This window comes from Lepisma saccharinum, chromosome 16, assembly GCF_977018435.1.
Source record: "Lepisma saccharinum chromosome 16, izLepSacc3.1, whole genome shotgun sequence".
NCBI lineage: Eukaryota > Metazoa > Arthropoda > Insecta > Zygentoma > Lepismatidae > Lepisma > Lepisma saccharinum.
Genome location: NC_139244.1, coordinates 48,218,354 through 48,245,334, shown reverse-complemented (window position 1 = coordinate 48,245,334; position 26,981 = coordinate 48,218,354). Strand labels below are relative to the sequence as shown.

Genomic DNA, 26,981 nt, shown 5'->3' with positions numbered 1-26,981 from the left:
CAGAGGAAAGTGTCTGGATTCAATACTGCTCACATACGTGTGATATGGCAAGAATGGGCAGAAACTTATACATTCGTTTCTAATTGATAATATCACTTCATGGAAGCTGTAAAACATATTTAGAAATTTGAAGAAACAATTGCCAATACACTGTAACCAAATTACTGGAGCAAACAGAATTAAAGTGTTCATATATCACTTGTAAACCAAAAATATTCAGATCAATTCAAGATATCTTGTTTCATCAGTCTTAACCTTTTCCTTGCCAGTGATGTGGATAAGTGTCAAGCAAGAATTTCGCTTGCTTAACCCGGGCAATCAAAATAAATTTGCTTGAAAAGCAGGGTTAAATTTAGAAATATCGTAGGCATTGTAGTTACGTTAGCAAAACAAAATATACACCTTGTTTTGTTCGTTGGAGATAAGAGATTCGTTCTAATACGAAATTATGGCTACATGTTATAAATGTGAGAAGAAACTTGAGGATTTGGTTATTTTCTTTTCTTCTACATTAACATGGGTTTGTTTACGTTAGGTTAAGAGTAAATTGGTAAAAATATTCCCCAGATTATGATAATGAACAGAAAAGTTTTATAGAAACAAACTGGTATGAAGTAATAACAATAATAATTATTATAAATAACAGTTATTGTCCTAACTTTCGTCAGGTGAAGTTGGTGACAAAGAATAACATTAAGAAGCAATTATTTTTATTGGCCTTTTTTATTTAAATTAAAAATGGTACAGTGCGATGCATAAGTATTACAAAGCAAATTCTCCATCACCGTGTTTCTTTCCTGCCTCCATGGCAGAGTTGTTATCACAGTGCGCAACGACGCCAGGGGTCCCAGGTTCGAATCCAGGCGTGGACATGGGTGTTCTTTGTGAGCATCGCTTCATCAATTTCATCGTATCATCACTCATTCTCATCTTCGTGATTAGCCAAAAGTGGCAGAAAAGCGAAGTAAAATAAACCCAATCAATCAATCAACCGATTAGCCTGTCTGTGACTTAAACGAAAATTCAAAATTAAATTCCACATGGAAGATAAACAACACTGGATCAGAATTCACTTGCATATCGGCTACAAAACAACAATCTCATAATGTCCGAGAACCTACGGCACAAACATGCGTCATCCATTAGAAATGACGTCACAACACACGAAAAGCATTCTTCTTAATCCTTGGAATTTAAATGTCGAACCATTGAATTATGCGTAGGCGTAACATTGGTGATCAATTATAAGATATTATGTCCCAGGAAATGTTCCTTCAGTTGCATACAAGATATAAAGCCTCAGAAAAATCAGTAACAGAATCAGCCCTCATATGGTTGCAGAACCTGATATACACATGGCCCAAAGAGGAGTTAGTTGGGGTTATACCCTCCAGTTGACGCAAAATTAAAAAAAAAAAACAAAAAAAAACGTCGAATGCAGGAAAAACAACACTTCTGAGAATATAAAGGCACAACTGTCTCTGTGAAAATCTTTAGCACGCCGCTGTTTCTAATTTTTTTCAAAAAAAGCCCCTCTTTAATTGAAGAAGTCAGGTATATTTCTCGAGCTGCAGAGGAACCCGGAACTATTTTATTACACCACTACACCTTCGAGTGTCGATTTAATTTGATTTGATGTTTTAAGTCCACTTTATGCACAGATAGGCTAATCGGGGATGAACGTAGAGCTTAAAGTGAGATCCGAACCACTGCAGCATGTGCTTCCACAGGATATTTAACTCGGGACCCCTTGATTACAAGGCAATGACGTTACCACAACGCCATCGTGGTGGGAAAAACAACAGTAGCTGCAACTAGTTATTTTTTATATTATAAACCATTACTCCTTTACTTTCTTCAAGTAACCGGCCCCCGTGGCGGTGTGGTTATCACAGAGCGCTACGAAACCAGGGGTCCCTGGTTCGAATCCTGGTCTGGGCATGGATTTGAGTGTCCATTCATCAATGTCATCATACCATCACTCATCCGCATCTTCGCAAATTATCCAAAAGTGGCACAAAAATCCAAGTAAGATAAAGCAAATCAATCAATCAATTACTTTCTTCAAATAGCTAGTAAACAACTTAATATGTATTTTTTAATGTTTTAGCATGAGATGATTTTTTTCTTAGCATGTTGAAGAAATAATAGTAATAATGAACACTATCTTATACTAGATGTGAAATAAAGTCTTAACAGCTAAAGTCCTGGGAAGAGTGCAGTGAAAGCCTTTGTTTTAGTCTAACATTAGCATTTCTACGCACTGACCCTGTCAAGTATAGGATTTTTTGTCGCAGGCACAACAATTAGGTACGTGCCGGCAACCCTGATTGGCAAATTTACAGAAGATGCCAAGTGGAAGCCATGTACCTGGTCATAAATCAAGCGAAATCTCGGTTGCTGCTGTTGGTATCTATGACGTAATTAACGCTTCGTCTGGCCACAACAAAACAGCTGTTTTTAGTTCTCATTTCGTTGCGAATCCTCAAGTCGGGGGAAAAATAGAGCAACGCGCCAAGGCTTTGTTCACTGCCTCTTGGTCGAATTTCGTCTGAAGTGTAAGGTAATATGTTACATACGTGGCAATTCTCTGCACAGAGTGAGAAATGCTGGTTACAATCTATCCCTTGCCTTACTTTCTCTCTTCCACTATTTCTACATCCCCACTTCATTGTCTCTCTTTCTTGTTTCCATTCTGTTTTTTATTTCTCTTCTTCGCTTTCTCTCTTTGTCTGTTCTGTGCTTGTCTTCTAATTTTCTGTGTATTTTGTACACTTTTGTATAGAGGGAGATTATGTCCGGAACATCTTTGCCTGTTATGCATTTGAAGCATCGGAACGAGTCACAACTCTCGAAGCAGCCAATTAACCAAGCGAGCCGCTGACGTCATCTCAACCCAGAACCTATCGCTAAGCCCCTTGCTCAGGTTCTACACGCCCACTAGGCTCGCTAGACAGATTCGCGCAGTTCGCTGGAGATGTTCCGAAAGTAATTCGACTATACCTTATATATATCTTACTCTGTCTCCCTCTGCCCCTGAGCTTCATTTACCAATCTTCTCTTTCTTCCTTTTTCTATATAGCCTATTCCTTTTTATAACTTCTCTTTGCATTTATTTCCCAGTATCCCTCTCAGTTTCTCTACGTCTCTCTTTCTTTCTCCATACATGTTTCTCTATTCTTCTCGTCATTTGCTCTATTTATAGCAAGGGCCCTTCATTGTACAGCCCATCCTTTCTCAACGTATGGGGCGCGACCAACTGCTGGGTCCCGAGGGGGTGATGGTGGGGCGCGAAATCGGGCTCGAAAATGTATTTATTGTATCTTAAAAAACTAAGAGTCAAACTAAGAGAACGACTGTGTGATATCAGCTGTGATTCTGGCATTAAAACTAAATTTTTAGATTGAGACTTAACAAAGTTTTGGATATCTTTAAGAGGTGAGTATCCTGAACTTTCAGATGAGACCTTAATGTTGCTCATGCCGTCGTCCATCTAATATTTGTGTGAAAAGCGATTTTCATCTCTGACTCAAGTGAAAAGCAAGTACAGAAATAGATTTGACGCGCACTAACATTTCCGACTTAAGGTAACCACCATTGAACCCAACATACCCCAGCTTATGCGGAACAGGCAAACCAACCGTCACATAAGTTCGATGAGTAAAAAATATTTTTTGTTTTCAATTCCAGCATGTGTGTTTAGTTAGATGTTAGACTAGAGTAAATTAGTCTCTCAAATTACACATTTATTTTCTAGAACGATGTACGATTTGTTAAGCAAACGTAAAAGAGGGCTTCTTCTTCAAGTACTCGATGTTAGCAAAAATATGATTATAAACTGGGTGCAAACCCGTACAAGTAATTCTACAGGCAACCTTGCACATGGGTCCCATGAAGTGTAATATCCTTCATGGTGGGTGCCGGACTGACAAAGGTTGCGAACCACTGGTATAGCCCCAATAATAGAATTAATAAGAAGGAAAATCTCTCTCTGTCTCTCTCAGCGTGCGTGTGTCTTTCTGTGTCTTCTTTCTTCTCAATTACTCTCTCTCCAAAGTTTTAGATGCTCGGGTACTTCCCTAAAGTCTCTACAAATACTATATCCTCCTAAATAAAAACCATCTCCTAATTTACTTGAAGATAAAGCTCCCTTCCCTCTCTTCAAAATGGTAAATGTTAATGGAAAATATGTCAAAACTACAGAAATATTACTTTTAGATCAGTGTAAGACTAAATATTTACACCATATGTCGGTGTGTGTGTTTTCCAATAGTTAATATTGTAAATAATAAGCATATAGGAGGAAATTAATAAAATACATGAATTCTTTGTTATTATTATGTTTGTTGTATTAACATCAATAATATCAGTACATGTACAACAAGGAAAATGTTTTTTCTGCCGTTAATACTTGAAAGTAAAAGACATTTTAGTTCTGTGAGTATTCGCTTGTCATGGTAAATTTGGAAAAGAACTTAATACTACCTAGGAAACTTAATCCCAGACATGTATTTCGACTCATTATCTTTATGTCTTCCTCCCTCCACACACACAGATACGTGTTGCTCCTCTATGCGCAGCACGTATTTTTTTTAAAAATTTGCATATTATATCTCTTTTTCGATAAAGGGATGAACACTATGCAACGTGGAACTTGACGAAGAAGAAGAGTCATAACCAAACTAGCCCGCCTCCTTGAGTGGTGTAGTGGTTAGCATGACAAGCTACATGGGTCTTACTTCGAATCGGGATGCTTGTGTCAAAAATTAATTTGTTCTAAATCCACTTTTTGTGCTAATCGAGACTGGACCTACAGTTTGAACTGGGATCCAAACCTACACTGGGAATTGAACCAGGAGTTCCGTATTTAAGATGCAACGGGAAGGAAGATGCTTGCGTTTATTCCCTGCTATCACAATTCATCATTCACACTGGTGATCACGATTGAACTTTGGGAGGGGGATAGTAATGTTGCACTCAATACTAAACATGCGAAGTGCCGTACTATAAAGCCTTCACAACGGATTGCGTCACATAGAAAGTTACTCAATGAATGGGAAAATTTATATGTCTTCCTGGGTAGCATAAAAGTTGTTTTTCCTCCTTCTGAATGTTCGTCAGACTACTTCTTTTTTCTACAGCGTTCTGTTTCCAAGACCCACTTGTCTTCTCCCTGTGGCTGCTGACAATTCATTTCCTGTGTCTCGGGAATAATGAACGCTCGAAACTTGACTCCAGCACCTATTTCATTCGATTTTTTTTCCTAGAGGGTCTTAAGATTTTTTACCACCCTTTCATTTCTACCCCTGTTCATTCTTAACTTCTTTCAGAATCTTCCCCAGCTCCTCGCGCAAAGGACCAAGTGTTGCCCTTCGTCTTTGACCCGAGTAGTTGGAAAGATATTGATCATATTTTCTCGTCTGTCAGCGCCCAGAAGCTCCTAATTAGATAATTTAGCTCCAGAGGGCGACCCCTTGATGTGCTTTAGTAGTCATTTATACCTAACAAACGCTCAACTTGCTAATGTTTTTCAGCAGGCCGTGACTCCGGCATCCCCACTCCCCCTACTCTCAAGTAAGTACAAGGACAGTTATATTCTCAGTTATTCTGGTAGTTATAGTGTAGGATTACTATATACAAGAAAATTACCAAGTTTTTTCAGTAATTTGATTTAGTTTATTTTACTTCTAGTTTCCGCCATTTTTGTCTAATCGGGGAGATGAATGGTGATAAGATGAAGTAATAATAACAAACACATATGGACAGCACACAACGCCGTTGGTCCTGGCGCCAGAGCCACGTTGGCCTGCAAGATTGCAGTTATCACGATGTAGTATATGGAAGTGAGGTTAACATTTGAGTGTCTTCTGCATCATCGAAGATATTTTACACCCCTGTTTTCGTTAATTATATTGTTATGATTGATTTGGTCTATTTTACTTCGCCTTTGTGCCGCTTTTGGCTAATCCCGAAGATGGGGTTGAGTGACGGAATGATGAAATTCATGAAGGTACGCTCACAAAGATCACCCATGAATATAGTTCTTCAAGTCATACCTGCTCAACCCCGTCTTATGTATAAAAGAGCGCTTTCCTGTGCACGTGTGGAATGCAGAACGAGCAGCGGTGCTGTAACGTTGTAGGAGAATGAAATAAAGTAGGGAGCGAAGAAGGAGGCTTCGTCGGTCGCGTTCTTGTAGTGTTTTGTCATCTGATTTTTTAATTTTTGTGGCATTCTATAATAATGGCCAGAAGAAACAGGAGGTGGTTCAAAAGAAGGGCGCCTTCCCACGCTGTATTTTTCACCTCCTAACGCAAGCTAACCTCCCCCGTTTTGGTCTGCTGCTTACTGGCCTTGAGGTACAACATGCAGGCGGGAAGCTCGCACTGCACGGAGAGCTTGCTGGTCTCCACTAGGGATGGACGATATCGGAAATATGATATCGCGATATGTCGTCAAGAAAATATCGTCACAGACGATAAGATATTTTCCCCGTATCGTGATATCTCGTCTCCACGATATATCGGCAAATATCTTGACGATACATCGCCAAAATATCGTGACGACTGAGGATATATCGTCACGTTGATTTAGCCTGGACTATATTTTTTTCAATATCGTGATATATCATCTGGACGATATATTGCCCAACACTAGTCTCCAATCTTGCTCAAGCCTACCGTAGCTTTGTTATATGCGTTTATGAGTAAAGGATCAACATCATTATAAATTATCGTTATTCATGTTGCCATCGTACGATTACCATACATACATTGAAACGTCATACATTAACCTGAAAAAAATTGGAATAAATAATAGAATTAATTAAAAATGCAAGAACTTACCTACAGGAGGTGCTGACATCGGTGGCATGAAATATCCTAAAGCAAGGTTGTCATATATTTCTTCATCTATGACTTTGTCCGACGATTTTATAGTTCTTGTTGCAGACCTGGATGCTGGCTCGAATGGAGGGAATATGCATGGAGCGTGCTCCTGCATAGTTTGTTTTCGCACGCAAATGCATGGAGGTTCCTCAACTGGTTGTAAATCGGTAGTTTCTCCACTATTTTGCACTGTAACAGTTTGGAAATCTGTCGGCGTCCGGAACGAACGTGCTGCCAGTGGTTGCTGTGGCGAGCAGCAAGTTAACGATTCACTGATTGGCAACATGGAGTCATCGACTAGTTGCTCTGCAATGTAATCAGGCAAATCTAGTGACTCTTGGTTCGTGTTACGTCTTTGGAAAGGTTGTTGCAATCGATTTAACAACGGTTGTTGCTCGACTTGTGGTTGTTTTCGTGCACAAAATACCTGCTCTTCGATAGGTGTAACACTGCGTTGTTGTCTTACCGTGTTTAAAGGCTTCATTTGCTCCCTTCTTGTAGGTGGCTTGCTGGAACAAACAAACTGCGACTGTTGTCTTTGTTCTTGCTGTCTACACTGAGTTTGTAAGGGCGGGAGTGGTGGCTGTGTTGGTTGGCGAAAGACAAGTTGTCCAGCAGCGAAAACAACTTCGGAATTTTGTGACTTACTGGCCAACCTTTTCAGTAATGGCGGGAGTTGGGTGGTGTGCTGAAGCTTAGGTTCGAAATTGGCCTGGCCAGGTGGTTGAGGCTGGGAACCTAGTCTTGGAATATTCGGAGGAGGAGTTCTGTTTAGGGATCCCTGAGATGCGTTCAGTGGCGGATTGTGAGCAGCGGAAAGAGGACCGTGAACATTGGATGTCCTTGTCGGGGGGTTGTTGGACCATGTAACTTCGACGCAACCTAGAGTCAAGCTTCCGGGGCACGATGCAACTGGAGGTAACGAAGTGGTAGAATGGAATGCGGCCTTCTCTGGCTTGAGCTTTGATGTGTTCAGTGGAGGTAAGGGAGTGGATGTGGGAGGATCGAACACCGGATCTGCCGGTCCAAGTCGCAGCAGTGACGGCTTCTTAAGGCTGGAGACAGGGGGGAGGGTTGTCCGTGTTTGCTTCTGCAGCGATGAAAATGTCGGACGTAGGAAGGACGCGTTGGAGAAATCTTGATCGCTGGGCAGGCCATTGGTCGTCTTCTCCCGTTGAAGCAGTGACGGTAACGTAGTTGGTCTTTTGCTCGTCTGCTGTCGTCGCTCAGTCATTTGCACAACCTGAAGAGAGAAATAAACCATCCATCAGATGTGAAGAAGTAGGCACAGTAGAAATAATACTGACAAATCTCGGTTACGTTCCAAAACAAGAGGCTCACCTGTGTAAAACCGAGAGACATACTGTCCCAAACAAACGTCATTATGAATAGCTGTTAAAGTTAGTTAATGTGAACGTTTGTGCTGTGACAAGTTGCATATGTTGCAGTGTATATTTCGAGACTCAAGACAAGAACACGAAACGGAGGGTGTTTACAAATCGAGTCCAGATATGTAGATTCAATAAATAACCGGAAAAGTAGGATAAAAAAATCTAAAATACGACCGTGATTGTTATATTTTTGTTATTTTGTGAAGGCATCTGTAAGCTATTAATAGCTGGGGCTGGCACGCCTGCCTCGCGCACGGGACGCTGGGAAACAGTTACACAAGATGGCGCCACTCTTGCAGGAGTGCTCCAAGCTGGAGCAGCGAAGTGTCGTGAGATTTTTGTTGAGTGAAGGCGTGAAACGGATAGAAATTCATCGCCGCATGATAGTTCAGTACTGTGACAATCGTATGAGTCGATCACAAGTGTACAAATGTTCTGAGAATACAACAGTGGAATGCCGACATCCTTCGTCTCCCAGACCGAAGAAGGTGCATGCTCAACGGAGTGCCAGAAAGGTCATGTCATGTTAACTTTGTTTTGGGACTACAAGGGGCCAATTCTTGAACATTACATGCCCAGAGGTCATAATGTAAACAGTACGATCTACGGCAACGTTTTGCGCGAAAAACTGAAACCAGCCATTCTGCAGAGTCGACGTGGTCTGGTGTCCACTGGTGTGCTTTTGCTCCATGACAATGCGAGACCCCACACTGCCAGTGTCACATTGTCTACCATCGAGGACCTAAAGTTTGAGTGCTTACCCACCCTCCATATTCGCCCGATCTCGTATCTTCCGATTTCCACACCTTTGGTCCACTGAAAGATGAACTAAGTCAGCGGTGCATGAGTGATTACGCACGCGTCCAAAATAATTTATTTCCTGTGAAATCAGTGCCCTTATCAAGCTCTGGTGTAGGTGTATTGAACTGGGGGGGGGGAGACTATGTTGAAACACAGTACTGTAGTTCTTTTGGTGATTGCAACATATTTCCGGTTATATAATGAATGAGCATTGTACAATTAGAAACGAGAGCGGGACATGTACTTACAACTCGAGATTAAAACAAGAGAGACTTCCTCACGTCAAGACTCTACTGAGTCTCGATACCATTCTTAGTATACAGACATATATGCCCAGGCCGGCAGTGACAATGTAATAGTTGTAAGCGTGGCAGTTAAGGGAGCTCTCACGTCGAAATGAGAAGGTATGAAAGGTCGCATTTAATTGTGAAGCTTGGATTACAAGTGACATGACATTCAGATTTCAGACTACACTTTCGATGTACTTTGGTGTGAAAGGTCCTTAACATGCCTATTACGATTGAAAACAACTCATTCTTGAAGACTTGATAGTCTTGCCATGGGCTTGATTAGATGGACTCCGTGCCAGTCTGTTAATAGGTGTCTATGATAACTCACGTTCGAAAGCGTACTAAAAGTAAATGGACTAGTAAATGATTAATGGCATCACACTCCTGCAACGTTCATAATGTGTTATGTTTGTATTCCAAAATTCAATGTAACAAGACTAAATATCTTAAAACAATAACCGTATGGGTTGTTAGAGAAGCTGTGGCTGAAATAAAGGAACTAGACGCAATTCTAAATAATAATAATAATTCATGGTAACAATACTGATGGATTGATTTGATTTTACTTCGCTTTTCTGCCACTTTTGGCTAATCGCGAAGTTGAAGATGAGTGATGATATGATGAAATTGATGAAGGGACACTCACAATTAACACCCATGCCCAGGATTCGAACCCTGGAAACCTGCAGTCGTAACGTGATGTGCTAACAACTCCGCCACGGAGGTCAACGAAATAGTTTTTGGCACTAAATACTAACACAATATATGTTTTTGTAATTTATGTAATTAAAAATAACTATTATAAGTTTTGAAATTATTTGCTTTCCATTTCCAGTATACCACTAATGCAGTGCTCTTTATAGTTAATTTTAAAACCTGTTTTAATGTCCAATTTTATTATGTTGCCTATCAATGTTGTAATTTTTATTTATATTCTATCACAAAATTTCTAACATAATTCGCTTGTGTTTACGTTTCTACCTTTTTTAAATATAATATTCTTGACTGCATTATTTTTTCTGTACAAAAATTTGCATTTGTATATTGTCCGTTAATTCTATAAATCAATATAGTACAATCTTTTTAATTGATATTGAAGTATTTAGAATCCGTTTCTACTGTAGTACTATGCTTAAAGTGTGGATTTCATAAGATCTCATTTTTTACCTGTGGCAAAGCAGGTTCGAATTTTCACATAACTTACATTCCAAATTTGATGGTATTTTCAGAAAAATATCTTTCTTCGTCTTTTCCATATGCCCTTGGTCCCTTGTAGGGATGACTGTGGTTTTTGTCCTCATTGACACTTTTGAGTTGTAACGGTAGTTCAACGAGGTGGAGATTTTCTGGCACATTCTCTTTCTTCAGCAAGAAATCTAATTTCATAAACTTACTATCAAACAATCTCTGTGTCATAAAATTCTTATGAATAATTATGAATATATAAGATATACCTATTTAAGGTATGTTTATTACTATACTTATGTTTAAAACATTTTAGGTATATTTTACTGGTTTCATTTATGCAGATATGCATAAATAAATGAATTTTCATACTTGTAGCAAAATCACATAACTATTGACTCCTTCTGAAGAGTACACGTACCTAATGTCAATATTTATTTGTCTCGTATGTTTAGCAGACTTTTCGTTACAATTATTTGATTTGTTTTATTTGACTAAAGCAGTCTTCTCTGTAACTCGCATAAAATCATGGAATTAAACTCCTAATGAAGTTCATTGTGCAAAATAGTAATCGAATGTAATGTATGACAAAGTCATGAATAAACATTTTAAATCTGAGTTAACATCTATCAATGTGGTCATCAGTGAACCAGTTTCACTTCGGTTGTACGAGTATAACACCTGTTATTTGAACTTAGTCAGCCTCAATGGAAAAAAAAATATTACATTTGCCAAAGTTACAAAAGTGAGTCAGGGGTTTTCACGGAAATCAAGTGACGCTTCGCTGTCCCATGAGTCAGGGAATGAGGAAACGAGCTCCAAAGGCCTATATATAGTACTAGGGTCAACTACCAGGCGCCAGCACGATCGTTGAATTTCTATCAGTAAGGAAACAGATTCCCCCCTCTCACTTTATGTATAATGATCGTAGTCACCTACTAATTTTCGGACGGGGTATCATATGGTCAAATTTATTGCAAATTGTCTCTACTTTAACCCCTTTCAGGGAATACATCTAATTATATACATCTATATATATACAGGGTGTCATTCTAATGGCGCCCACGGACCACGAAAACGTATAGAGGACATCAAAACAAACAACTTTTCTCCGTAACATTTTTCTCTTCGGTGCATCGTTTCGGTGCTACAGTCGTTCAAAAAAGGTCGTTTTGCCGCCTGAATGCTGGCAACCACATACAACATTTGATTGCATTTGTGACGTCATATCCCGTAGTGAAGCGATGCGTTCCAGGGTTGCCAGGAACACACATATTCTATGAAAAATGACATAGCTACAATCAGCCATATTATGTACCGTAAAACAAGACGAGAAAACACGTTCTGTAACCTAACTAGAAGTAAACAAACGATACGAAAAATGGTAGAAAGAAAATAGAGTTCAAATGGAAATGGCCATATCGAATTTTGTCTCGGCTTAGATGTCAAATATTTGCAAATCTAGTTACTAAGTTGGCATCTACAATTTAGTCTATCCAATTCGTCTTTCTGATACTAGTTGTCTGTGACACACTGAACAGATAACAGAATAGAAATGAAAGCACTCAAAATTCCAAAGGTAAGTAAGACAAAATATGATGTATATTCAGGGCATTATGAGGCAAGTGACAAAAATGGTTGAAAAAACAGGGATATAGGTAGTAGTAATACAATCTCTCCAACGACAGTGTTTATCTATGCACCGGATACACATGTAATAGTTTGCAACTCTGAACTCGCTACTGATTCATCATTACATTGTTAGTGTGGGTGTACGTGTTTTAGTCGTAATGTAACAACGCGAACCTCTGATACTTCCGTTATCAGCAGAAAAGTACCACAAGGCATCTGGACACAAACCTGTAGATATCAACCATGCGAGATTTGAAAATATTTGACATGTAGCTGGGCGTAGACAGCCACATGTAAGCTTGGGAAATTGAGTTTGGGACGGGACTTTGTGTTGTTATAGGTTACCCAATAGGCATTGGTATCCTAAGGTACTAGCATCCACTAGCTAACCATTTATTGGTGTTGATATTTGATATGTAGGCTGAGACAAAATCCGATATTGACACTTCATTTTGAATACTTTTTTTTACCATTCTCATATCGTTAGTTCACTTCTCCCTTACCCAGAGATGACTGTTGATCTTCTGGCTGGTAGGCTATGATGTTCGGTCTACTGGACGCGTTTCTCGCTTCGTTTTACAGCTAATAATGTGGTTGGTAGTTTGTCATTTTTCACAAAATTTGTGTGTTACTTGCAATATTTGTGTGTGTTGTTTTTGCTCCGATTTTTAACCTATTGTGTTCATCGCTCGCAACAAATTCAGGGGGGGGGGGGGTAAGGGCAACCTTCTGGTAAGGCGCTCAAAAGTCAACCTCACTTCCACGCAGTACACCCTGGACTTCATTTTGCAGACGAACAAGGCCCTGGCGACTTTCACTATGGCCATTAAAATTTTGTATGTGTTGTCCTGTTTCTTGTCCTTGTGTGTGCTGAGTGCCCCTTTACAGCCTCAGCTTATAACGAAAGTCAGAATATTTTAATATTTTAGTAACACGACACTGCAATCATGCTATTTTAGTTATGGTAAGAGGCTGGGCCCCGTATAATGTGACGGGTGCAAAATAGCCTAAGTGCTGACGTACCCAAACTTTTAAATTCAAATTCAAACAAAGTCCAGCTGGAACAGAGTGCAATTTTAAATTATTATGATTTTCTTTTCATAACACGTATTTGAAAATTGTTAGTAGTGGTTCAGATCCTTAGGTTACTAAAGTTCGGTACTTCGGTGTGACGTCACATGTACGTACGGTTTGACTAGCGTGCAAGATATCAAAACTTCAATAATATTATGTAATCTCATCAATGGAGTGCCCAGGATATTCGCGGGGGAGGGGGACTTATAAACATAAAGGGAGGGCTATCCCAAATGAAAATATGTATGACTTACCTATAATCAGGTAGACATATGATTGGTATATCTGACAAGTCGCATGGTAAAGTAATTTGACTTAGGTATTTTTTTAAAGAAATATATCATACCGAAGTCTCTAAATAGACCTAAAATCTCACACATTAAATCTTTATTTCCTCTCGGTTTTGCATAGATCTGTCTTTTTTTTGGCATCGTCTAGATCTGGCAACCCACCATCGTGGGGAAATTGGGAAGCTACGAGTGAGTAGCGTAACCCGGTCTCGGAAATCTCCTATAACGGCTGAGGGTTCGACATGCTGACCTCACGTCACCCCATTACCGGTTGAAGAATTTATTTTCAAGAAACTGCATGAAACTGCTACTCATGCTATTTTCCTAAAATGCTTTGAGATGTAGTATAACATGTATTAAAATGACTTGGTTGCATGAAAGAATTTTGTTTTTATTTGTAATTAAGAACAGTCAGGTTTAATTGCCGCACCATGTATATATTAAATGAACATAAATTATAATTTAATGTATTCTGTGTCGGGAATCGGTGGTGGAACGTCGCACATAACAGTATGTATCTAACAGCCGTTTGCAACAGCGCTTGCACTGCTTTGCTCCGTACACTTCTGAGTTGTAACGATTCTACTGAAAGTTAATGAAATGGTTAGCAACCAGAAATGTCCGTGACTATACACTTTATTAAACCGCTACTTATAAATGCAACTACTTCAGACATACATAGTGGAAATCTATCTTATTTTTGATAGATTAGTCACATACTGTATTTCGTTTATAGTAATTACAAAGCCAATCTATTAGTGGCAATTGTTAGTCTGTGCTACGTGGTTGCATACGTCCAGGATAAAATTTCCGTTTTTGGAAGGCGGATAGAGTTTGAACGAGCCATCAAGCAGAAGAAAAAAACGTTGTTTAAATAGTTTTTACTCTACTGTTTATGCTGTGAAAGTTTGTGTGGTGACCCACAGTGTATTTTCATTATATTATATAGTAGTATTTTGATATTCGAGACAAGACCGATAACGAGATAGGCAGTGACAACTATAGACGAGACTGAGCCAGTTCCAAATCTGGTCTTGTCTCGGTACAAACACTACCTTCGAGGACTTATCTCGTGTTGCACCGGAGAAAAATACATTGGCCATGCATTTCAAGATGACCTATCGTATTCTCTGTATCTTTTGCTTCAGAGATACCTGGGACAAGTGTAGAGCCTCCCAATCTATTGTATCCTTCCGTATATACAACTGTGAAGCACTACATTGCAAGGAGTGTTGCATACAGTACAGGCATTGTTTGCAGATTTGCTTTTGGTATGAAGGATTGGGGCGACGAAAAATAGGAGGCGACGAGGGACGGGCGAACAAAAGGGGTGACCCTTTGCGAAGACACTGAAATACCAAGCTTCTTCCCATAAATGTCTAGTGCACCCTAGACTAGCGAGGCTCTGGCGTCTGGACTCACGGCCAGTACAATCCTCCGTGGGGCTCATGTTGTGTGCTGACCATTCCTCCTCACCTTACCGATTGGCCAAAAGTGGCAGAAACGAACGAAAACAAGTAGAACTCGAGAGGGGCATGACTAATGAACGCATGAAAGGAGAAGTGAGTGTAACAGTTCAGATGAGATGGGTGAAGGGACAACCACAAACACAAAGTAGTCCATGCCTGTCCAAACTTCTTGAACGAGAACAAGAATCTCAGACACTAACTCGCGGTCTCATTTCGATTTTACGGAGACCCATCTTTGATTCTATTTTATTTAGTTAATTTTAGTTCCCTTTTCTGCTTAAAGTGGGGGAAAGGTGGAGTCATGCTTTCCCCCCGTTAAGATAATTCTCTTATAGCATCCCCAACGCTAGGATAATTTGCATAGACACTTAATCTATTGTCTTTAACGGCACCCCTTGTCGACGATACAATTTTTTGATTGATTGATTTGGTGTTTTAAGTCCACTTTATGCACAGAAAGGCTAATCGGGACTGGACCTACAGTTTAAAGTGGGATCCGAACCACTATGTGCCTCCACCGGTGATCGAACCCAGCTCCTAGTTTGCTGCCCAATGTACAAACCGTGGTATTGTAAGTAATCCTCTCAAGGAGTTTTAGGTTCGATTTCCCGTAGTGGCTTATAGTGACTTGGATCCGACTTTCAAATGTCACCTAGTCTTAATCAGCATATCTGAGCATGAAGTTTGTTTTGACATTATTATCTTATATTTACAACTTTCCAGTGTCCTATTATCAATTTCATCTTAGCCAAACACTAGACACTTGCCCCCTCACCCTGAAAAGACTTCATATAATTCAAATTTTAAAAAGGACCTCCCTGATAGCGCAGTGGTAGCGTCATCGCCTTGTAATCAATAGGTCCCGGGTTCGATACCCGGTGGAGGCACATAGTGGCTCGGATCCCACTTTAAACCTGTAGGTCCAGCCCCGATTAGCCTTTCTGTGCATAAAGTGGACTTAAAACACCAAATCAATCAATCAAAAAATTGTATCGTCGACAAGGGGTGCCGTTAAAGACAATAGATTAAGTGTCTATGCAAATTATCCTAGCGTTGGGGATGCTATAAGAGAATTATCTTAACGGGGGGAAAGCATGACTCCACCTTTCCCCCACTTTAAGCAGAAAAGGGAACTAAAATTAACTAAATAAAATAGAATCAAAGATGGGTCTCCGTAAAATCGAAATGAGACCGCGAGTTAGTGTCTGAGATTCTTGTTCTCGTTCAAGAAGTTTGGACAGGCATGGACTACTTTGTGTTTGTGGTTGTCCCTTCACCCATCTCATCTGAACTGTTACACTCACTTCTCCTTTCATGCGTTCATTAGTCATGCCCCTCTCGAGTTCTACTTGTTTTCGTTCGTTTCTGCCACTTTTGGCCAATCGGTAAGGTGAGGAGGAATGGTCAGCACACAACATGAGCCCCACGGAGGATTGTACTGGCCGTGAGTCCAGACGCCAGAGCCTCGCTAGTCTAGGGTGCACTAGACATTTATGGGAAGAAGCTTGGTATTTCAGTGTCTTCGCAAAGGGTCACCCCTTTTGTTCGCCCGTCCCTCGTCGCCTCCTATTTTTCGTCGCCCCAATCCTTCATACCAAAAGCAAATCTGCAAACAATGCCTGTACTGTATGCAACACTCCTTGCAATGTAGTGCTTCACAGTTGTATATACGGAAGGATACAATAGATTGGGAGGCTCTACACTTGTCCCAGGTATCTCTGAAGCAAAAGATACAGAGAATACGATAGGTCATCTTGAAATGCATGGCCAATGTATTTTTCTCCGGTGCAACACGAGATAAGTCCTCGAAGGTAGTGTTTGTACCGAGACAAGACCAGATTTGGAACTGGCTCAGTCTCGTCTATAGTTGTCACTGCCTATCTCGTTATCGGTCTTGTCTCGAATATCAAAATATCAGTCTATCTGTCAATAAAATGGACTTAAAACAAAAACTCAAACTCATTTTGGGTGTATTTTTGTGTTTTTAGAAGCTCGTTTTTGTAGCTTTCGAGCCTATTTTTATAATTTTAGAGCATGTTTTAATAGTTACAGTGGTTAGTTTGGGCACTAAAATCTGACATTTTAGATCCGTATAAATCTCAGATCTAGTTCTGCCTTTTAAATAAATCAAGAATTACTTTTATTCGAACGTTTCAACTTTACTCATGATGATTTCGTCAAACTAAAACAGTAAAACTGGAGAAATAATGATTATCCATTTTGTGAACAGATTAATTCAGAATGAAGCTTACAACCAATGATGACTGTCAAGAAGAATTAATTAAGACCAGTCCAGGGTTTTATTATTTTTATTTTAAACTCGGGGACAAAGTAAACAAGAATATAAATCTTTGAAAAAGGTGACCACCTAGAAAATATAGGTTGAAGATCAAACGTGTAATTTTCTGTAGTAAACAGGCTGAGAACGAGAATAAACATTATTCCCATGTAATGTAGGTTGGCATATTGAATAAATAACACATTGTGCATGACTAGGATAGACCTAATGAGATCTTAGTTATTGCTACATTCTTTTTTAGATCTAGCTACAACGTCCCACTGAACTTGCTTGGATTGTTTCCAGTTCATTTCTTGCTGAGTTGTTAAAAAGAAAACTCACGTGCTAATAACCTTCACCTTCTTTCTGATCGAAATACGTTGTATTTCTCTTCGCGATATTTCTTAAACCATGCTTATTTACTTTGTTCAAGCTTCTCAATCCAATAAATTTCTTCAAACTCAAACAGATCAAGAGTATTACAAATACATGTAAACATTTTATTATCTTGAATCAGTCTACAAAATTACCCATTCCAATTTATAATGCGCGTTTGTTTCGTCTTTTAATATTTGGATACTTAAATCTCTAATAAAAGCTTGCATATTTGATTTGATTTGATTTATTTTACTTCGCTTTTTGTGCTACTTTAGGCTAATTTGCGAAGATGGGGATGAGTGATGATATGATGAAATTGATGAATGGACACTCACAAATATCCATGCCCAGGTCAGGATTCGAACCCGAGACCCCTGGCGTCATAGCGCGATGTGCTAACCACTCCGCCACAGGGGCCGGCACTTGCAATCAATGAATATCACTAGCATAAGTCTCATGAACGAAATAATAGGTTTACTCATTCTTCTGTTTCTCGCTATCATCAAAACATAACTTGATAATCCAACATCAGCGTGACGTCATACTAATTTCAGCATCCCTCAGGTTAGTTTTATGGCTGAATAGTTTCGAAACTAGTTTCTCCAGTACTCTTCAATGTGCCATTGAATACCAAGGACTAACCCGTAAAAAGCATCATGGCCGAACGCTATATTTATTCTTTATTTGCAAGTCAGATCAATATGTCAGGAAAGTTCAATATGATACTTATTTCTACCCCTTGCTCACCTTTTTTAAAAATAACTTTTGGGCCTTGTCTAATTTCATAAATATATGTTAATTTTCCCTTCTTGCTTTGTATTATTAAATTTGTGTTTTATGTATTTTTATGTATCCAAACCAACCAATTCTTTATAAAGTTTTTCATTTGTCAGTAACCTTTAAAAACATTTCAAAAGTATTGAGAATTCCTACATAGGTTTACATAATAGAGGACTTGGAAACATAGCCAAGAATTACCTGATATAACTCTTGGTTTAATAATAGATTTACACATGATTTTCTCTGCTATTGTTGTACTTAGAACGTTGGAATTAAATATGATTAAGCGACACCCTTTAAATCCCCACATGTACCTTTATGGGATTCAACAAACTTACAATCGTGATGTGTTTTTTTAAACATAAGAGTATAAACATACTAAGATTTTAGATTGGTATATTTAAGATCAATATTATGACGAAACTCCGACATAACTACAGAACAATCTGTGAAATGCATTAATCATCAGGGGGTTTATCTGTCTACCAAACATCCATTGCTTATAGTAAATAGACGGTACAACATAATTCTCAGAAGTATCTACATTTATTTTGTTTTTGTCCTATATGAACTCAAATAAACTTCATTTTACATTTTAGGGATAAACTAAGATTAACAGAGCACAATGACAAACTCTATTTTGCTCACTACTTATGTATATTTATTCATTCCTTTATTTTGAACCTAACAGCTGAACATATATTTATCCTGTTCCATTAATTATGCGAGTGGCACATACATCAAAATCACGACAAAAGTACTTTTCTTTACGACAAACACATCTGAAATTTAAAAACTTGCAAACTTTAAATTGTCTAAATAAATTCACAATATTATTAAAAAAGATATAGACAAATATTAATTTAGAGTCCTTTTATTTAAAGAAGTTTCCGCGGTGGCTCAGTCGGTAACGCGTCTGACTACCATGCTCAAGGTCCCGGGTTCGATCCCCGGCCGGTTCAAATCCGGGAACTTTTCTAACGGTGGAAGCGGCCCCGGCGCCTACCCAGCGTCGAATAACATGGGTACCTGGGGGAAACCCTGGGGGGTAAAGGCGGTCAGGGGCGTGATGCTGATCACATCACCCCCACTCACGACCGGATCAAGAAAGTGTGGGGCGTTACCCCCACACCCCCTATACGCCTTCATGGCGTGGTGCTATGCACAGGGGAACACTTTACCTTTTTTTTACCTTTTTTTATTTAAAGAAGTTTCTATGTTAATCAGCCAGTTAAAATATTTAAATACAATAACAACAATTCAATATGTTGTCCTAAAATTTACATGTTTCTAAATTGAACATTTCACAAGTCTATCTACTTTTTTCACACTTATTAAAGGTAACTCTCACAAGCACTATTTGACAAATGTATGTTTCGGATTTTATATATTTGTGGTCTTGATGTACGTTTTATTCAACAGAGTTATTTTTCAGACCAGAACAAATTATAGCTACATTCGTCGATAGCACACTCATAATGAAAGAGATTTAAACCCATTTCATGTTAAAATCAATCAGTGTAATGCTTAATTAACTTATAATCATTAAAAAAAAATTGTACAAAATTTGTTTGTTTTTATCAGATTTATCCCATACTATGTCACAGATCTCTTCGCAAATATCCAGTTTCAAATATCAGTGTATGTTCTGGATTAATGTATGATTTGAACAATTAATACAAGTGTATACCATATGCAGAAACACAAACTTTGACGTAATACGAAGTTCAAGAACTGAAACAACACACCTACAAAGAAGCTGACAGTGTGTGCACCAGTATCAGCTCAATTTCAGTCCCTAAAGTCACGTGCAGTGGGATGCATAAGTATTTCAAAGCACATTGAGGACTGAAAGTGGTAAACGTTGTAAGTGTCAAAAGCGAAAGTGTTGGGAAAACGAATCGTTCCGCACATCGGCCCGTAAGAAAGTGCACACTAGTGACCTCTTTGCACGCCCTTTGAACTAACTACTTAGAGGGCTACCAGCCACTTTTCACGTTTAGCACATTATAAAGCATGGCACATTTCAAAGTTTAACGTGGAAAACGGTGTTTGAATTATTTTGGCACTTACATCGTTTACCAATTTTAGTCTTCAATTGTCCATCGCTATGTTTATTCTCTTTGTTTTGCTCAATGAGAGCTTCAAGCATTGAAACAAGACGCCAAACAAGCTACTGACAAGCTCTACACCACCATACGAAAAATTCAATTCCTTAAAATCGCGTAGAATGCAAGAGAGAAATTAATGAAATAAGTCGTTGACAATTTGACGAGAAATACTTGTGCATTCCACTGTACAATGCAAGAGAATAGCCAGTGAAATTAATGGTGGACAATTTGCCTGGTAATACATATACATCTCACTGTACTGTAAATAATTTTAGGATGATATTATACTTGTAACGTAAATTTGCCAAGCTTTATTACTGTCTTCGTTTCTGACAAACTTAACCACCCGTTTCTTCTTGTTAAACTGAGACTGTTATGTAGCAATTTGATATAAAATATTTATATTAAGCAAAATAATATATTCCGAAAAGAGTGAATTAAAAAATAACTGCTATACTCGCAGTCAGCAAGATAATTTTATCACGAAATTGGAAAGTATCACAGCTTGCAGCACTGCTAGAATTATTTTCACCTAACTAGATTAAAGTTACCAATTTGCACAACATACTTACATTTAGAATAACGTCGGCCTAGTTGTCTGGAACTCTCCAATTGGAATGTTTACAATGAAGCAGTTTATGCTGCTAAAAAAATTTAAAAAGGTCACACGAACAAGTTCTCACAAGATATTATTTTGTTCACAGTCACTTTAAAAACGAGATCAGCGATGTTCCGAAAAAAACAAGAGTATTTTTCTTGCAGACAGCTACCTACATCCCATCTCTCGCGATGGCCGCTAGGTGCGCTACTGTTCTTTGTAAAGATAGCCAACGTTCCCTACGTCACAACACATTCCTGGCGCGCGGGAGAAAGGCAACATGCCAGAAAAGCTCGGCATTAGAACGTTGTTCGTGTGTCGAACCCCAGACTCACAATAGCCACGAAATTGTTACAAACAGAGCCCCTCTGTTTGCTCATCTCAGGATAAGAATGGATTTAGTTTTACTGAATGTTTGTTTCAAAGTGAATTATTCTTCCTCAATGGCGAGTCCATGAGGGGTTTGGTGGATGTACGATATATCGCTCACATAAATATTGTGAAAGATAGGAAGTTTTCAATTCAAGACGTGTTACTGACATTTTAAGTGAAGACGAATTAAAAACTATAAATAAAAAAATATCTTCAATATTATGGGCGTACAATGAAAAAAATATGAAGGAATCCTGAAATGACAACCACTTTAATTCTCAGACACCATGATTGAAATTAAAATAAATAGCTAGTAATCTGCAAATAAAAACATAACACTGTGTGACATACCCCTTTGTCTTGACTTCCTTCATCTGTCTCGATATAAAATTTCCCATCTTCGTGTCCAAAATATTTACCCATTCATCCTACAGTCACCTTGTAAAACAGATTTTAGCATAATTTGTGTTTTCCTTGGACCTTTTCAATAATTTCAATGAATGCTTAACGAGTTTTGGATTATGGGAACGTGGTGCTGTTCACTATTTCCACATATAAGCATCTGCTTCCTCACCAAAATACGATTTGTGCTTGGAATTAATTGATCCCAATTTTTTCAGCACTTCTTTGTAATTTTCCCTTCGGTGTTACCAGATAATGTCCGGAATTGAATTTATTTAAAATTCCTGGACCTTTAACAATCCTGCTTTTCGCTTCTCAGAAGCCAAGATTGTGCCTCATCCAGCGTTCACTGTTCCATAGACTGCCCAGCCAATATAATAATCTGACAAGCCAAATATAATTTTTTGATAATCTGGTACCTTTTAGAAGACTGTTGACTAAAGGTATGTAAGTATCTTAATCACACGTAAGTGTAGTAGTTCATGTTATTATTTTTGTTATTTTATGCTATTAGCTATTTTTGTTCTTATTTTCTGTTGTTAAATGTAAAATTGCTAACGCCATGGACGTCCGGAAGGGGGGCGAGGGTGGACCGCGGCCCCCTGGAAAATAAACGTCCACCTGAAAATTATATATTTCACACATAATTTCATTTCAGCCACAGTAATTTATGATAATTATTAAGAATACGTTGAAGAAACATGATAATTTCAGACTGAACTAGTGTTTTTTGATGGCGGCATCAAGATTATGGGGAAAATTATGCCTCGTTTACCCCTCCCATTGGAAAAAAATTACCTTGCTTGCCCCTCCCTGGAAAAAATCCTGCGGACGGTCATGGCTAACGCTGTATTGGGAATCAATCTTCTACTAAATAAATAAAAAATATTAAAAAATTCATATAGTAAGTAGATTGATGTGCCAAAAGCGAAAGGAAACTAAGGCTACATTGAACTGCTTCTGGAGTCCATAACTTAATCATGCGTGCCTAACGATTGACTATAGGCTTGAACTTGTTGATTGATGAAAACCATTTCTATTTCCCTTTCCTGTACTATCTATTTTTATGTACATCGCGTTCATCTTTTTACATATTTTCATCGTACTTTTACTTTCATAATATCGATACTCATCCTTCAATAATTTATTAATATTCTTTTATCTCGTTCTTCCATCTATGATTGTTAACAGAAACTTCTATCTTTCAATCTCGTGACTATTTCAATGTGAAATATCTGGTTTGTAACAACTCTTTATAAAATAAATAGCCTCGCTTCGCTTATATAATGAAGAATAAAGTATTGGCGATACTCAAGGAGGACACCCCGGTTTGGCGCCACCCGAGGGCGACGCCCGGCAGTAGCCCGAATCGCCTGGCCGTTAAGCCCTGCTTTGACCTAGCATTCCTAAATATGGCCAAATATAGAACTGACTTCGAAAAAATAAACAAAATCCTTGATACGCTGCTGGGGAAAACTTGAACCATGAGGCCGGGTGAGGGGCATGCATGTATGATTCAATCATGAAGGACGCTTTACACAAATTTTCCGGGCGTATTGAGAAAATGGGTCGAGCCTTTCGACAGCTTATGACGCATCATCCTGCCCTAAGTTTATGGCAAGATTCAAGTCATGCGAGCCCTTTCATCATCCATTGATTAACTCGTAAATAGAAATACGATGTTTAGTAACCGAAGGCAATAAAAAAATGTAAATTCAATTATTCAATCCCTTTTTTGTGTGAAAATAAATAGAAGTGATAGATAAACTATAGAAAAGTATAGCTATAGTTTCTTACTTATTATCAGAGCTAGGAATTTTAGGTGCTGCACCTTAAATTTTTTTGTGTGAAAATGGGTAAAAAAGTGACTCATCCCCAAAATAAGCACGTATTGAACTCTACTCATGGTGTTTCGGTTGCACCTTTTTGCACCTTTTTCACAATCTCAGAACCTTTTCCACCTTTTTCACAATCTCAGAACCTTTTCCACCTTTTTCACAATCTCAGAACCTTTTGCACCTTTTCGCCCTTTTTGCATCTTTGTCATTTTTTTTAATGCAACTCGCGCGCTGTTTAACCCCACCCACATTCGAGGCACGGCTTATTGGCACGCGATTCTTGTTTACCGCACAACAATGAATCGGCTTTCTTCAGTTCTTGGGCGTTAATGTAGTAAGCGCGCGGACTTTAAACAGTGCCAACAATGACGCGTTACAATTGCTAGAAGTTGTGCTCTTTTTGTCCTATGCTGTATTGTTTACGAATTGTTGTAGGAAACCTGTTTTGTTTTCGTTTCCTTCTCCCGTCTCAGCGAGCAAGGTAACTGCAGTCTGTGATCGACTGATCGATGCATCGGATTTGCTTGTTCACCATGCCAAAACATAAAGTAAATGTTGGGAAACTGCAGGACATTGTTAAACAGTTTAGCGGTGACGGCATTCAGAGTGATGGATCTGTTCTGAGGTGTGATGTGCGTGATATTCCTATTGCTGTTGATGACAAACACCAACGCACTCGGGTTGTGCAGCATCTACAAAGTGGGAAGCACGTCAGGAATAAAGAACTACGAGATGGTAAAGGTGGGAAGCGACAGCAATTCATTGGTGAGGCGCTTGCATCTTCGAGTTCCAGAAATACAAATGAATTTTTCAGTGAGGCTTCAAGTACATTTATAGCGTGCGGAATACCTCTTTCGAAACTTAACAATCCTGTCATGAAATCATATTTGCAAAAATATACTGGGAAGTCAGTTCCAGATGAGAGCACCTTAAGGAAATCTTACCTTCAACCTCTTTATGAAGTTAAAATCTCGCAGATCAGGCAAGTAGTAGCTGACCTCCAGTCTATTTCATACTAGATGAAACCACAGATAGGCAAAATAAGGTATGTTTTGAACATTTTAGTAGCACCTCTCAATGGACATCAAGTGAAACCCATGCTTTTAAAACTTATTTTCTCGGCAAAACAGGTAATGTAAGTGTAATGCAAAGTTTCAATAATGCATGTTTTGTATTGTGGCCGGAGGAGGTAAAATATGATAGAGTGTGGTTAGTTCTTACAGACCAAGCATCTTACATGTTAGCTGCATTTTCTAATCTGAAGAATATGTATCCTAACTTAAAACATGTGACCTGCAGTGTTCATGCTTTGCATCGAGTTTGAGAAGCTCTTAAAGATGAATATACATAAAGTGAACGAATTTGTTTCTAGCGTTAAGAAAATACTGAAAAAGGCTCCTTCTAGAATACAGAAGTACGTAGAAATTACGAAACTTCCACTACCACCCTCTCCCATTCTCACTAGATGGGGTACATGGTTAAAAGCTGCAGTGTTTATTTGCAATCATTTCCATACAATATCGAAATTTTTAGATGCTTTGCCTAGTGATTCCTCAGCTGTAGAAAAAGCCAAAAAACTTACACTTAAACAGGAATTGCAAGATGAAATCTATATTGTACATGGCTTCTCTTTCCTTACTACTGCAATCACAAAACTGGAGGAGCAGTGTCCTAAAAGGAAGCACAGTGTGTTGTGTTGATGGATGTGCAACGAGAGCTGCAAGGGGTCGGGAAAGAGAAGGTAGAACAAAGTTTAGCCAAAAACCCTGATGTTCAATAAGTTGCAACGAACAAAGATGTGGATTACCGGTTGAAAACAAAATTCGCACCACTTGTATCTGTTGACGTTGAACGTTCTTTTTCAACTTTCAAGTATCTGCTTAGTGACCGCAGATGTAGCCTCACTCAGAAGAACATAGAAATTTTGAATGTAATCAATCTATTTTAACAGTTTTCCAGATGTCTAATTCTAAGCAAGTAAGTAGAAGCATGTTTTCCTTTATGTCGCTTTCTAATGTTTCAGAGAATTTTCTTTGCTTAGTTATATTAAACGACTTAAAACCAGAGAATACTCTATATGTTTATCCAGACAAGTTGAATCATATATGTATGCACTGCTCACAATAAATTTTACATCTGAAAAGTAGCACCTATTTTAGCACCTTTTTTGTACAAAAATTAGCACCTTTTTTGCACCTTTATTGGCAATTTTTTGCACCTAAAATTCCTAGCTCTGATTATATTATCAAAGTACCCATTTCCTCCTCTGAGGTGTAAAGGGGTGACCCTAGTTCACCTAAGTGTCACCCTCACTTCCACGTAGTGCACCGTGGACTGCATTTGGTAGACTAACGAGGCCCTGGCGTCTGGACCTACGGTCAGTATAATCCTCTGTAGTGCTCTGTGTGTGTTGTCCTGTGTTTTGTCCTTATGTGTGCTGAGTGCCCCTTCATCAATTTCATCATATCCTCATCCTCATCGTCGCGAAAAGTGCAAAAAAATGTCAGGATATCAACTCTAAATAACAAAAATCAATACCAAATGTGTGTAATGTTCGACTGGTAGCAATTCGCGCGCTAATACAATATAAAAAGTATAAGTCAGGAGAATACCAATTGTTGCCGGCACGAAAAAGAGTCGAATTTGTAGCAGGGGGTTGAAATCCTTATAGCTACGATTCTGATTACGATATATCGGATGCGTTCCGAAAGTCGCACTAGTTTGATACGTTGAACGAGTTGTGGCTATTGACCGTTCCTTAAGTCCTCGTGTGAAATTGTAAAGTTCTTTCTGGCGTTCTGTAAGTCGATTCTCGTGCGTGAAGTTCGTTCTCTGCTACGTCATTCGTGGGTAAGTTAAGGTAAAGCTCCACCCACTTTATTGGGCGCCACTATGCTACGACCCTGGGCGTACGTACTTAAATGTTATTTACCACGGCTATAGAAATATCTTAATCTCAGGGGATAGGTTCTTTATTCGAGAATTCCAAATAAGAAAGCGTTTTATAGCCAAGAGGATATAGTTAAATGCGGATCTATATTCTGAAAAAACTATAGAGACACAATACAGAGAATATATAGCGAAGCTTATATATATATATATATATATATATATAACTCTTTCAACAACGCTTGGGTGCTGGTAGATATCATAAAAACAAGTAACTTTTCCCTATAAAGTTTGCCTCAAAAGCGCTTAGTTTCTA

General features: G+C 38.7%; 2 protein-coding genes across 3 annotated transcripts in view; one reads left to right on the top strand and one right to left on the bottom strand.

Moving 5' to 3' along the window:
- Positions 1–5,444, top strand: part of LOC146000131 (polyubiquitin-like) — a 53,680-nt gene extending 48,236 nt beyond the window's left edge. Inside the window, 1 exon segment of the mRNA XM_083137475.1 lies at positions 5,331–5,444. Coding sequence (XP_082993601.1) covers positions 5,331–5,444 — 114 coding nt within the window.
- LOC146000473 (uncharacterized) overlaps positions 1–21,331 on the bottom strand; it is a 193,346-nt gene extending 172,015 nt beyond the window's left edge. For both annotated transcript variants that reach the window (XM_083138138.1, XM_083138139.1), the window contains exons 1-2: positions 21,139–21,331; positions 6,846–8,130 (exon numbers count right to left, since the gene is read on the bottom strand). In XM_083138138.1, coding sequence (XP_082994264.1) covers positions 6,846–8,121 — 1,276 coding nt within the window. In that variant the 5' untranslated portion in view covers positions 8,122–8,130; positions 21,139–21,331. The remainder of the gene's footprint in view (positions 1–6,845; positions 8,131–21,138) is intronic.
- Between the last annotated feature and the right edge of the window lie 5,650 nt (positions 21,332–26,981).